The sequence below is a fragment of the Anolis carolinensis genome, chromosome 2 (genome assembly GCF_035594765.1).
Source record: "Anolis carolinensis isolate JA03-04 chromosome 2, rAnoCar3.1.pri, whole genome shotgun sequence".
NCBI classification, from domain to species: domain Eukaryota; kingdom Metazoa; phylum Chordata; class Lepidosauria; order Squamata; family Dactyloidae; genus Anolis; species Anolis carolinensis.
In genome coordinates this window covers 308604980-308619645 of record NC_085842.1, presented here as the reverse complement: position 1 = coordinate 308619645, position 14666 = coordinate 308604980, and the positions used below count along the sequence as shown (strand labels likewise).

At 37.5% G+C, this 14666-nt stretch overlaps 1 protein-coding gene across 26 annotated transcripts in view; it reads right to left on the bottom strand.

Annotated features, from left to right (window-relative positions):
• Positions 1–14666, bottom strand: part of tcf4 (transcription factor 4) — a 378409-nt gene that overhangs the window by 11391 nt on the left and 352352 nt on the right. For 19 of the 26 annotated variants that reach the window (XR_010003930.1, XM_062974260.1, XM_062974264.1 and 16 more), the window contains 2 exons: positions 3823–3958; positions 1670–1832 (listed from right to left, as the gene is read on the bottom strand). Coding sequence is in view for 25 of the 26 variants with exons in the window: in XM_062974260.1 (XP_062830330.1) it covers positions 1670–1832; positions 3823–3958 (299 nt within the window). In the remaining variant the exon portion in view is untranslated. The remainder of the gene's footprint in view (positions 1–1669; positions 1833–3822; positions 3959–14666) is intronic. The other 7 variants (XM_062974255.1, XM_062974257.1, XM_008115119.3 and 4 more) reach the window with 2 other exon arrangements.

Sequence of the window (14666 nt, the reverse complement as noted above, 5' to 3'; positions counted from 1 at the left end):
TTTTTTTTGCTGGCAATCCAAAATGGCAATCACACAGCAGCAGAACTGTTTGATATCTGGCATTAATTTTCTGTTCTCTAGTTGCTTGGAAAAAAATAGAAATTGGAAATATTTGAAATACTTTTAAGATGGATGTGGGATCCCTATACTGTGCATTTCGCTATACTGCAGATGAGTTGCCATATAGTGGAAACACTGGACTGCAGGAACCCTCAGGGCAACTGATACTGGGAATGATGGTGAGAAGCCATTACAGGCCAAGTGTTGATTAGACACCCTTTGCTATTCACCTTAGCTCTAAAGGATTATATTGTCTCTTTTGTTCATGATGTCCTGGAATAACTGTCTGAAGTTGACATTCAGATGATTCTCCCAGCTTTGGTTTTATATAAACTATACATTCCTTGCCCATAAGCATATCCTGCCAGTGCCAAAGGGGTTTCTGGTGGGTCATCTTTTTGATCTGATGTTGTATTATGGGTTTGGAAAGCTGAACACATTTGTTAAGCAAACAGGCTGCAGATTATTTGTCAAGGCATCAAATCTATACCCTTAGTTGTTTGGCCAAAGCAATTTCTTCAGCTGTCATCCACTGGGGGACTATAAGGAACTGAGAAGTTACAGAATGTGTTCAAGGAGCACAGAGTGTGTCTCCAATCTATATCTTCCTTACTCCAAGGTTTTAAACTTCCTTTTCATACTTTTCATACTTTCTGTTCAATGTGAACAATTGAACTTACTCTTTCTTATCTATAAAAAAACCCCACTAATTGTAACTCTGGTACAGGCCTGAGTGCAAGGTACTACTTCTGGGAGATGTCTTGAGTGATTTTTAGCAGGGGGGCAAGGTCCAAATTTAGATAGATAAATATATAAATACTCCATATTTATAAGGTCAAAGTGCAATGACAGATTAACCCTTTTTCAATGCTCAACTGCTTTTGCATGAGTCAAATGTCTAAAACTGAATAGTTTACAAAGTAGATTCACTAGGCATTATGAATGGCAAAACTCATTGCATTTCCTAAATATTTGCCCTATTTCTCATGAAGAACTAGAATAGATTGAGGGCAAGGGACAATCCAAGTAAAGTCATGCATATTATAGCTACAGATGCCTGTAAATATGAAATGTTGGTTTTCATAAAGATATCAAGTCAATTCTTGGGATCAAGATGCGATGAAATCACTCAGCTCCTTCTAAAGCTTGACAAAGGGCCTCAGATGGCACAAACAGGCATAGCTCTGTTTAACTCAATGACGTTACATTGATTTATCCATTCACAGTTACGTACATTAAAAGGCAGGAGGAAAAACAAGTATTCCACTGGGCACAAATTGCTATACAAATGACATCTGTTTTAAGACACATTTGTTTTCATATGTAAATTTCAAGCAAATCATTTTTGAATTTGATTGTTTACAAATAGTGTGTGAATGTATATGAGTGTGTACAAAATGAAATTTAAAATTTGGTGGTTTGTCCAATTTAAGCCCTTTTAGAGTACACGCATCCGAACAGATACTCTTAGTACTACCAGAAAGGGCCATCAGCTTATTTTTGTCTTTCTTGGCAGGAAAAAAAACTTCAAAAGTTTCCTCCTGTTCTGTTCACTTCATCGAAGTCCAATAAAGGAATTAAATGAAGCGACACTATTATATACTGTTACCTAGATCTTGACCTAGTAATTGATTTGATATCCTTCTTGTCATCGTCTAACTTCTTGTCATCAGAAGATTTTGTGTCCTGGAGGTTTTCATCTCCCTCATCATCAGATTTGATTTCGGAGCTTCCTGACGATACACTTTGTCCTTGAAGTCCACTTGGCATGCCTAGAAAAAAATAATTTATTTATTTATTTACAACATTTCTACCCTGCCCTTCTCACCCGAGGGGACTCAGGGCAGCTTGCAACACCAGCAAAATTCAATGCCACATAAAATAAGTAAAAAACAACAATATATTTAAAACCATTAACAATATATGAATTTCTATATTTCCAAGTGTACTTCAGTAAAAGTTCTCTTTATTACCAGCAGAAATATTTTACAAAAGGAAATGTAAAGAAAATAGTTGTTGAAGCCAGTTTTCCAGCTCTGATCTACTTTATGTTGCTTTGGAAGAAATAGTAATTTCATTACTCCAAAATCACTAGATTAATGATTGTAGAAATGATGGTCTAAATCCATTGCTCTTAGCACACTGAATTCAATGGATTTAAGCATGACTAACCCAGCAATGGATTTAGGCCTATAATTGTGAATACAGACAAGTAAAAATACCAAATAATAAGAGACCAGGAAATTTTTTCAACAGCATTTTCCTTGGCAAAAAAGTGCCCACTGAAGTAGAATGATACTAAGAGATGGTCCAGTAGCCACTTGACATCCTTGCCCTGATTTTGCTTCTTGGATGGGAGACGGGCAAGGTAATGGCCAGAGGCAGAACAAAGGCAAGTTTGCTCCTGATTGTATTGCTATAAGACAACAGGAGTCCAGTTTGCAGAATTGACAGCAAAAAATGTAGCAGACATTAATGATTTCATTTTCAGGCATATCTGTTACAAAAAATATCTACATTGTGAATAAATATGTGTTTGTGTATTTAGATTCCATTTAAAAGAATATTAGTTTCTTTATATCCACCATACTTTAACTATTGTGTTGTGGGTCCATTATATAAACATTTGCCGTTTTTCATAAAAAGGAAGGAGGGGGCTCCACTTCCAGAAAGCTAATAGTAGGATAGGTATATTTCTGAGTGTGCTTTATGTAGTTAGCATTGGTAACCAGAAAAGACCAGAGCTGGAAAACAAATCCTGTATTTTCCATTCTAACACATCTGTCCTACAATGGCTTGGCCAGAGATTTATCATCTGTATGTCAGCCAGTGAGAATTTTCTACCCTCCAAGAAAGACAGAGATACTTTTGAAAAAGAAGTTCTATTTTCTTTCCCTTTCATGATCTTCTCTGTACCCAGCATTTGAAAAACCCCTAAAATGGACCTGATTCATGTGTTCATTTTGCCTTGTTTTGTTTTCAGCCCCACATATGCATCTCGGCAGCATTTTATTGTGCAAATCCAACCAAAGTGGGGCATGAGAACTGAGATATGTAATGGTCAATGAGGCATGGAATTTTGTGCATGCCTACTCATAAGTAGGTCCCATAGACTACAACAGTGGAACAACAACTTTTGTTCAATTGACTTATTATTGCTTACAATATATAAATGAGCAATGGTTATTCAGAACTTGCCAGCCTTATCTAGAGATGAATCTCAAACTTTCTATAGGCAGTCCACATGCTTTAAAACTGATCTAGAGGCCTTTCTCCATAGGCTATAACACTCCTCCTTAGGATCCTCTGTCTGGTTCTAGCCCAAGCAACATTATGTCTTCAAAAGACCCCAGTTAACTTCTGCAATCTTGTTCTGTTATATTTATCAATGCTGCAGAATGTTTTTAAAACTGAGAAATACCTGAGGCATGATGACAATTATCTAAAAACTAAATGTGATGGTAAGTGATACAAAAAAGATATGTGCACATCACTCTTTAGCCACTCTCATGCATACATCCTTATTGAGGCATTTCTGTGACTAAATATCTTTCTAGTATTATCTTACTATCAGTGATCTGAAGAAATTGATTCTTTTGATAAGCTGGTGAACCGGCATATGTATAATGTGTAGTTGTTCTAGTAGTAACATCAGATGATTTGTTGCTATGATAGGGACTTTTTAGCATGATTGCATAAAGATTTGCTAACACAATTATATAGGGTTCAAATGCAGGTAAGATATAAAGATGTTGCAATCACCTCTGTATGGGTCTGGAGGCTGGTTTAAGTCAGGAGATGTAGCAGACTGCACTGGCAGTTGTGGAACTGGAACTTGGTTTGGCACAAGTGAATGGCTGCCCCGGAGCCCTACGGCATCTTCACGATGAGCCCCAACCTGTAACAGAAGACCAAAGGGAAGATCTCCATATGAACCTTATGGGAGGACTGGGAACAGAAACAATAATCGGAAGAAATAATATAGGGATATCCTGAAAACAAATGAAGGCAAGTAAAAATAAAGGTAAGTCTCCCAGTAGCTTTTCACTAGAGGGCGCCGAGATACTGCTATAGGTACATATGACACGTATATGCAGAAACGTTTAGTACTCAGTAAGAAGCTGTGCAGCACATTCAGTGACAAATATGGCAGAAAAGCTCAGGCAGGTAAAACATCAAATTGTCTCTCCCAGGGTGCTGAAGTAGAGAGCACTGATTCGTACCCATCTGTCTTCTATCATGTCCGCCAACAGATCTGACAATTATCTTAATGCCCATATGCTTAATTGTGGGCTTCTCAATTCCCCCATTGCTATCAGAAATCCTGCAGGAATTTCAATTTGGCATCCGACTTTCATTTTAGGGGATAAGATTCGTGGGCCTGCCATTTTCCCCCTCCCTCTTCTACCGCCCTTCGTAATGCCAGCTAAGCCTCTGACAGTGGAAGCTACTGAAGTATCTGACATCTCCAACACCCCCAACCCTTATTTGGAGCAAGCATAAAAAGTAACCTGGCTTTTTTTTAAAAAAACCCAAAAAACTAGATGCTAGACCCATTCAAAATTGATCTTCAGTGTTATAGCATTAACCATAAAATCCCAGCTCCAAAGGGGGACTGCTCTTGCCAAACCACAGCTCGGGATAATGTATCAATAAAGGTTTTATTAACCACACCAGTAATGTCATCATTGTAGGCTTGATGGTGTCAGCATAATGGTACGATTGGCATAATTCATGGGGCCAGCTTAATAGAGACTCCTAAGTATTTTCTAAGTTTGATTCATCTGTAAGTTAAATGTTTCAACACTGAAAATAAATGAATAAGGGCACTCTGATATTTTATGTTCACACAATGAAATCTCATTACTCTTAACTAGTCATGAGAATACATACTAAATATTCCCTCAATCACAAATACTATCTTGTACTTCTAGGAAACCAGCTGCTAAAGTTACTAGCAACAGAAATATTACTAGCTGCTACCACCAATAACAATGGGCCTAAGGTTTGGTATTTTGGTGCTGTCTAGACAAGGTTTATATCTGTTGGTATTCAATAGGGAGGCAAATTAGAAAAGATAAACAGGAAAGTGAAGTTAGTTAGAAAACAACTGTGATGTAATGCAGAGGAATGTGACCTGATGCAGTGAGACATGATGACTAGGGTTGACTGAATGTATATTTCAACACAATTTGGAAGGCCTGAATTGGAACATACAAGAGGATCATACAGAAGAAGGTAACACAGAAATGGTATTCAAACAATACCCTTACATATTATTTAATGTGTAAGAGATAGCATCAGTGTGTGTCCTTTCCACACTCCACTTGCTCCCAAACACTGATGTGCCCACTATTTTCATGTAGTAGGTATTTGGCTGGCAAAGACCAGGGAAGCAAAGGGGACTTTTAATTTGAAACAAAATAAAGTAACAGCCAGGAGTTCTCAATTGTTTTCAGAGTACCCAAATTATTTTTCCGTTCATTTTTGGTGAACCAATAACTTTTCTGAATTCAGTGGGCATATTACTCAACAAACATGTTGCTCTCTCATCTTTGTTTGCCAGGGAGATGGCAAGTAGATATGATAGTGTGGGAAGGCCTTGGCTTTCAACACTGCTCTCATTGTTCCATCACACATTCATTTGAACAATTCAATGGAGGAGCAGGAGACTGAAAGTACACTCACTTCAATATGATTCTATTAACAGATCAGAAAATACAAAGGTTTTTAAAAGGTTGTAAAAACATTCTACTTGGAGACAACTAATTGAGCAAGAGATAATCTTGAAATCATTATCATTTGTTTAAAACACAAAATAATATCCAGTGGTAAGTATACACCTGAAAACACAGGTTGTTTTTTTTTTTTAAAAAAAAATCTCAGACATCTTTGGGAGGGCATTGCTTTATCCTACTATATCAAAGGCTAATGCATCCCCAAAATGTTTATTTGGATTCTTTATACAAAAAAATATTTTGAATAATGCCTAATGGGATCATTTACTGATCACTATTTCTGGAGATTACAAAAACCAAGGAATGGTTCTAATCAGACGTACAAGACAATATTATCTAATTGTTACCAGGAAGGCAAGACTGAAGACAGATTAAAGAGATTTCTGTCAAAGAGGAATCAAAGCTCCTCCAAAGTTTAACGGGAGGGAATCTACTGGTTATAATGAACTTAATGAAAAACAAGTGTGAATTACAGTTATGTCACTACCGTCTGTACCCCTATCACAAATTCCCTTGAGTCCCAGTAGCTTCCTTGTGTCCTTATTTTGGTATAGAAAAAGATAATCCATCTTATTATTTATTTATCTCATATCTGGATGATGATGATGATGATGATGATGATATAATAATAATAATAATAATAATAATAATAATAATAATAATTTGTATCCCGCCCACTCACGCAAAAGGGTCAATAATACCCTAATACAATAATACAAATACAATATACATGTAATAATAACAACCAAAACAACACGGAATAACAAATCATAATACAAAAACAAAAGCAGCCATAAAAATATTAAACATTAAAACATCACAAAGTATAAAAATTTGTGCTGGAATAAAATATATTTTAATGTAAAAGTTATAATGATATCTGTCATCGGATGATACAACAGACTTAAAAAAGAGAAATAAACACAACACCAGAATAGCTGAGCAGATCACTTTTGACCAACATAAAGATGCTCACACATTTTGAAAGATTTCTTAACACATTTAGCATCTCTGCTCCACTGAAGTCTAGAAGGTTAGCAGGACAATCACAAAGTGTGGAAATGTTGCTAGTATCTCACAGTGACATGAATGGACAGGAACAAGATCATGCCAAGTTGTTTCCATCACTCACAGATAAGAAAAAGATTGCATGGTTAACAAGCAAATGTTTCCCCCCCAGAACTAGCCAACAATAATAACAAGACCAATTTTTTGAATAAATTGCATATGCATGTGTAGTGTGTGCATGGAGGATGGTCCTCTGCCATGTTAGCATTTCCTGAACCACTTTGGCATGAACTAGCTTAGAAGGCTACCTTTGCATACAATGGGGAACTGTAAGTTGAAACATGTCCAGAGAAGGGCGACCAAAATGGTAGAAGGTCTGGAAGCCAAGCTCTATGAAAAGTGGCATAATGAGCTGGGTATGTTTAGCCTAGAGAAGAGAGGTTTAAGGAGGGCATGATAGTTATGTTTAATATGTGAAATGATGTCACATTGAGGAGGGGGAAGGCTTGTTTTCTGCTGCTCTGGAGACTAGGACCCAATGGAGCAATCGATTCAAATTGCAGGAAATGAGAGTCTATCTAAATATTAGGAAGAACTTATTGATGGTAAAAGTTATTGGGTAATGGAATATGCTGCTTCAGAGTATAGTGAAGTTTTTAAACCTTCTCAGGATGTTTTAAAACAGAGGATGGATAGCCATTTGTTGAGAGTGCTTTGTTTTTTTTTTCCTGGATGGCAGGATGGGGTTGGATTGGATGGCCCTTATGGTCTTTTCTAGATCAATGATTCTATGTCTTCTGCACATTTTAGCTGAACTGGCTTCTCTAAAGATTTTTATTAGAAGTTTCTGTTTTATTTACATTTTGTTCCTGCAAACCTACCCCAAACAATATCTGGGATGTGAGCAAAACTGGATTTGTCAGCTCACGGCAGAAGATACAGAAATAATGTGTTGGATTGAAAAAGCAAAGAAAAAAAACCCCAAACAGTATCAAGGTTGTGTCTTATATCTATTACCAACAAATGAGGTTGAAGGAGAAAATATCTTTACTGAAACTCTAAGAGAAATATGGAAAACTCATTGAGATGGTTTCAAATGGCCAATTTCTCAATCACGTTGTGAGAAACCTAGCCAAGAAGCCACAAAATGATAGAAACCCTCATTCAGCTATTGTTTCAAAGCATGAAATGTGAATGCACCACAAAGCATGGATTGCTTCATTTTTGTATAATTTGGATGCAGTCCAGAAGGTCAGCCTGGGCATTGTCAAAGTGCTTGCAGCAGGCCTTGAAGGCTTCCAGACGTTAAGAGCCCAATTTATTCCTGGTGAAATTCCAATGATGGCAACAAAATTATGGCAAAGCCAGCTGGTGTAAAAGGATTCATTCAATCTCACTCTTCTTTTGTAAATACTGTTTGGTTACATACAAACGTATCAGGCTGCTTTGTACTGAATAATAACAATGACCTAGAATTACCTACTCAATCTAGCAGTGTCTCTCCTTGCTTCCAAGATGCCTTTTCCAGCACCTGTTACCTGAAAATTGGCTATGCTAAAGTGAATAGAAGGAAGAAACAGTTAATAAGCCAAGGAGAGTGGGGCACAAGGAAAAGGAGATGGGTAGGGTTGAGTTCATGGATGATCACTTAAAGAAAGGCAGTTACAGGTAAGCAACCTCTTCTTTTTCTCTCGGTAGTCTCTGTGACTCACACAAATGGGAGACTAAAAAAGTTACTCACTATAGGAGTGTCATAAAAAAGGAGAGACAAACAGCTCTTGTAAATGCAGACACACATTCCATGTTGTCAACTTAAGCATCTGTAAGTCCATTCTCTTCTCTTGGAATGTGACCTGCAGAGATGAAGATCCCCCAACAAAGGCATCAATCCATTGTGAGAAATATGCTGTGAAATAGAACATCCAACTTGTGCGTTCAGGTAGAATATCATAGTGGTGTTGTCAGAGACCACCTGAACCACTCTGCTTTGGAGAGAAGTCTCAAAAGTCTGTAAGGTCTTTATGACTGCCAGCATTTCAAGCTCTATGGGAAAAGGAACAGCATGCCAATGTATACATTTTGTGGGTCAGCCTGCCATCACAGAGATTAGCACTCCATGGAATCATGAGTTTTAGGTGGCACGTGTATATGTTTTGATGAATGGGTCCAAGCATGATAGGAATCAAGCCTACAAAGGCCTCATTCTGAGTCCAATGTTAGGAGCCAAATTCAGATGCAAAATCTGAAGAGAGCTTTGCACCTCTTGCTGTTAGCCTTAGGAAGTAACAAAGCAAGGATCCACCAGCAGCTGATAGCAGAGGAAACAGCTGAGGAGGCAACACAGCCCAAGCTCATGCATCCGGTGCAGAGAAAGAAAGCAGAGCAGAGATGATCAGTGAGGCTTCTTGCCAGGCAGTATGACAGGTGCTCCTGATTAGGAACAGCTGGTAGCAGCTAATGGAGGAGCCAATTCTCGTTGGTGCCGATTGCTGGAAACTACTTGTTTGCCTTAGTTTTGGTGTTCTTGGTTTGTGACTTTTACAATTCTAACTCCAGGACTGCTTGCCAACCTAGCCAGATTCCTAGATTGATGACAAGACAGCCCATTTTGTGAAACCGGATCAGTCTTGACTATGCTTCTTCTAAATCAGTGGTTCTCAAACTTGTGGATCCCCAGGTGTTTTGGCCTACAACTCCCAGAAATCCCAGCCAGCTTACCAGCTGTTAGGATTTCTGGGAGTTAAAGGCCAAAACATCTGGGGACCCACAGGTTGAGAACCACTGTTCTAAATAGACTCCCATAGTTGCCTTGCAGATGCTTTCTGAGTCTTGTTGATATATTGCCGTTGCCTGAGCTATCACCAAAGACTCAGTTAGTCGTAGAGGCCACAAGGAGAACTTGAACACACTCTCTTCAATTGAAAAGGTACTAAAAAGAGCATGAGGTTTCTATCACAGAAAAGCAGCCTGGATATGGAAGTCCCTAAGAGTCCCAATGAGTTGTACTTGCTTGGAGAGGTCTAGATGCGACTACTTAAAGTGCATGATGAGGGAAAGGGTCCATGAGACAGAGTATTAGTTGAATATTGGCAACAAAATGAGCAGTGTATAGGAAAAGAATGACTACTTGTTGACAGAACCAAGCAGCCAGCATGACTATATTCTTGAAAAGCACCAAGTTTGTGAAGGATGTAACCCAATATTAGTTCAACAACATGCAAGAAATTGTTTGTTTCAGTGTATTTTTACCATTCATTCATTTTCACAGTACAGATCAGAAAATACAAACATTAGTGCCATATGGCTTTGGGGAATTTTTCAACTTTATATTTATTTTCATGGTGGACTGTAACTTGAAAATGTTATTTGGACATGTCACATCAATTTAAATATCAGTTTAAAAACAGAACTACACTGGTCTCAACTAAAATTCTCTATGATGACAAGGCAGAGTATTATACTTATTGTAGGACTCTCAATAAACAACAACAGCAGGAAGACGTTTGTTTTCACTATCTTTTGTTTTCAATACAAATTAATTATTCTGAATTAGAATTTTTCTATAGAAATATCTAAGGCAGTCGTTCTCAAAGTGTGCTCCGTGGAGCCCTTGGGGCTCCAAGAAACATACTGAGGGGTTCCATGGTTCCCTCCTCCCCCTCCAAGCTTTCCCTCCTCTTTCCTGCTCCTTCCCATCCCCTCGCAACCAAAAGCCTTTTTTCTTTGCCCCAAAAGCCTCCCCCCCACCTCCCCTGCCACCAAAAGGCCCTTTTCCTCACCTTCCTCATTGCTCAGATCACTTTCCCCCGGCCTTCCATGCTTCCAAGACCCTATTTTCCCTCCCACTGCTCAGGGGGTGCTTTGATTGTGCTTTTCCTGCATGGCAGAAGGGGGTTGGACTGGGTAGCTTCTGGGATCTTCCACCAAAATATTGTTAAGTTTATGTTGATCAAAAAGTTTGCCCATGACTGATATATCTATATCTATATCTATCTATCTGTCTATCTATCTATCTATGTATATACACACACATTTTTTGGGCTCAATAAGAAACTTCTGCTTCAAAAAGGGCCCTGGTCTAAGGTATGGATGTTAGGTTTCATTTTCACAGTGCTTGGATTGCTCCCTTTAAAAGAGTAACATATGTTTTGTTACATTTTCACTGTTTTATTTTTAAATGAGATTATTGATTCTTACCCATTGCTTGTAATGTAACTCATTACTTGTTCTTTATCATTATGTCCAATTGAAATATTTTGGCATAGATACCCATTTCCTTCCTTGAATATGCATATTTTCTCAGACAGCATATACAAGACTCTGCACACAGCTACATCTGTACAAGCAGCCACAAAAAAATCTCATTCCCATTAACTTTTAAGAATACATATTTGATAAATGAGATCACTTCTCCCCAGTAAATACAGAAAGAAAAGTTGATATATTTTCATTGTAATTAGACACCCATCGACACAGAAAACTGTTTTGGTGTCTTTGAATTGTAATCTCCCTGTGAAATATCAATTATACCTGACAGGCTCAGAGTGTTAGATTCCAGTTTCAATTACCCTGCCAGTATCTGTCATATCAAAGGATAGTAAAACCTATTTGCTCTAAAGTAGGAGGGAAACACCATTTATTCCTAAAAGTGCATCTTTAAAAGTGGTAAGAAACCTCATCCAAATGTTAACTTTTATTACACACAGATGGGCACTCTGAAGTTTGTGAATTGTGGGCAACAGATAAAAGCTGCAAAAAATTAAAACAATGGAAGAAGGTTTCTTATGATGTTATGAGAAGTGTACCCTGCTGCTGCTTACGATTAACTCTTTTCATACTGAGGGAGAGAACTTCAAAAGTATTTGTACTTTTGAGGTATAATTACTTTAAAGAGAATTGAAACCAGTTCTCAAAAGGAAGGGACAGAAGAAATTGGCGAATCTTCACATCATTGGAGTTCTCAATGAGAAATATTAGACAAAAGAATTCAACGAGACCACAGAATGCTTCACACTTGAATATATGGCATTCTTATCCAAATCACAATCTTGTGCAAATTACTGCACTTGTGAAACACAGTGCAACTCAGCGCTATCCATGTCTACACAGAAGGAAGCTTATATGCTAATTGTGCACAGGATTGCAACTTTACTAATCAAGGATTGGTCTCTCTCCCACGCCATAGTCATGTCAATGGTTTGTCAATACAGTTAGCCCTCAACAATCTGCTAGGGTTAGGGCACTTAGATTCTGCAAGTAGTCCTTTCATTCCCAGTATCAAATTGAGCTTTTGTGCCCATTCAGAGAACAAGATGTTTTCACACTGTTGAGCATAGGATCACAATGAAGGACCTAGAGATTCCAAGAGCGGTGTTGTTCCTAGGAATTTCTAGGTCCTTCAGCTATAGCCAATATCCAGTACACCCACAGAGCCACACTGGAAGACCTAGAGAGACAGCATTTTAATTGGATCCATGAATAAATAAATCTGCAGAAGCCAATCCTGAAAATAAGGGGGTTGACTGTCAATAATTCACACCACAGCTTATCTGTTGTGTTCACATTGGGCAACACAATGTACTAGTGTGGGAAGAACCCCGACAGACCATCTAGTTCTCAATAGGATTCTTGTTCTAGATGAGGCTTATAAGGATCTGATTTTATATGCTTAAGCAACAATGTATATTTTGAGTAGGGTATGTTATGGACAATATGAAATCTTGGAAGATCTAAGATCACAAAACCAATCTAAGGACACTGCCACATTGGAGTGATGATCCTGAAAATATTTTATGTGGCCATCATGATTTTCGATAACATGGAAGCAAGAGTGACAAACGGAATCATCTATAAACTGGCTACCTTTCAAGACATTGGGATGATGCTTCTAGAGTGTGGCACATACAAAAGGCAGATCTATCTGCTGATAAAAGTTCGGAGCTAAGTGCCCTTTCTAGTATCGTGATTTGTGAAAACAGAACAAAACTGTGATGGTTCAGCAATGCTAAGACAATGTACCTCTTAAAGAGAGGAATTTAACTGTGCAGGCAACCTTAAAGAAACCCTAGTTTGGTTATAATACATAAATCATTTATATTGATACTATATGAAAAGCGCTGGAAAAGAGGTTCTCCACCAGCTTGGCAATACTTGAAAAAAAATAAGGCATCTCTTCTCTGAGCAACAGATAAGGTAATGTACCATATATGGATAATTTGCTTGGAAGTATCCAAATGATATAGTCTCATTGCCTATAGAGTACCTGGCTAAAATGCTAGTTCCTAAAGAAAAGTCTCTTATGGGGGGGGGCTCTTATTAGGGGGGCACATTTTCTCTACTGACATAAAATGTTATCTGGATATAAATTACCCCATTAATGCCAGCTCTTCCTGCAAATATAAATGTCAACTGTTTTCCTTAAGGAATTATGTAAATTTCCTATTTCAGGCATTCATAAAAAGGCTTGAGTTGGAAATCACAGTTGTAGGACATTAAATAATGCTGTATACATTTTTGCAAAAAACGATCTTTTTCAGTCACACAAACTGAAATATTTTGCCTTATGAGATCATATGCTTTCTGGCTCTTGAAGTTCAGGTATAAAGAAATAGCCTTCATTTTACATCCACAAACACTCTTGTGGACATGGATTTTTTTAATCTCTTGAAATATAATGGAATTCTCACAGGATCACTCAATAGAATTTCTTTAAAATCCATCTGGATAAAGTTTAAATTTTCTCAAACCAGTGGATTATTCTACTAAAAAAGGAGAAAAAAATAGCCATGCAAGACTAAAAACAGCTTATTCTGGCTTTCAGTTGCCTGTGCAGTCATAGACATGCAAACTGTTCACAGGCTATTATTTCTGCAACTGGAACATAGTTATTCAATTCATCATATATATATCACACTTCCTGGATGTTTCTGTACAGTTTTTGTCTAACCAAAATAGATATGCAAGGCAAATTTTGTGGAAACAATATACATAGATGTGTGTATTTGAGGTGGAAATATGTGTAGGATGTCATTCAGATTTGAAGAGTGTATAAATGCAAATTTTATGAATTGCAGATTAACATGAAAATAGGATGAAAGAGAATGGTGGGTACACACATGCAAAGTGATATGGATCAGAAACCTCCCTTTCAATTCATTACTGCTTCTTTGATCACAGAAAGATATACAGGAGCAAGAGAATAAAAGGAAAATAGAAGTAAAATGAAACATGAAGTTCTAAGAGAACTTAATTGATCCTCCTTAGGCGCCGTTCAAAATGCTAGCATGTTTGAACCACCCCTTTTGTGACATATTATGGTTAATATGTCACAAGAATCCTACCCTGTCATTGCCCTTTCTCTTATTTATTTATTTATTTATTTATTTATTTCCAACATTTATATCCCGCCCTTCTCACCTGAAGGGACTCAGGGCGGCGTACAAAATTGGCAACAATTCGATGCCTACATATAATTAAAACAGCAATGAAAATCCAATTAAAACAATTAAAACAATTCTCTTGAGTCCATAGTGTAATGTACAATCTTAGAAAATGGCCTGGTCTTAACCTAGTTATGTCTATTAAATACACATCCTCTTTCATGAAATAAGAATGAAATAATCTGCAGGACATAATAAATTACTTTATCCTAGAAATAGCCCTTTCTTTTCCTGAATTTTTCAATTTAAAAATCCCTGATTAAACAGCAAATACTGCATGTTAAATACTGGTTGGACCTCATAAAATGGAATTACTTCATTGACTCAGTGATACATGTTCTACTGGACCAAGATGGCAATTCGGTTTTGAAACCCACTGGACAACCTTATATTGAAAATCAGTAAAGATTGTAATGGAGCT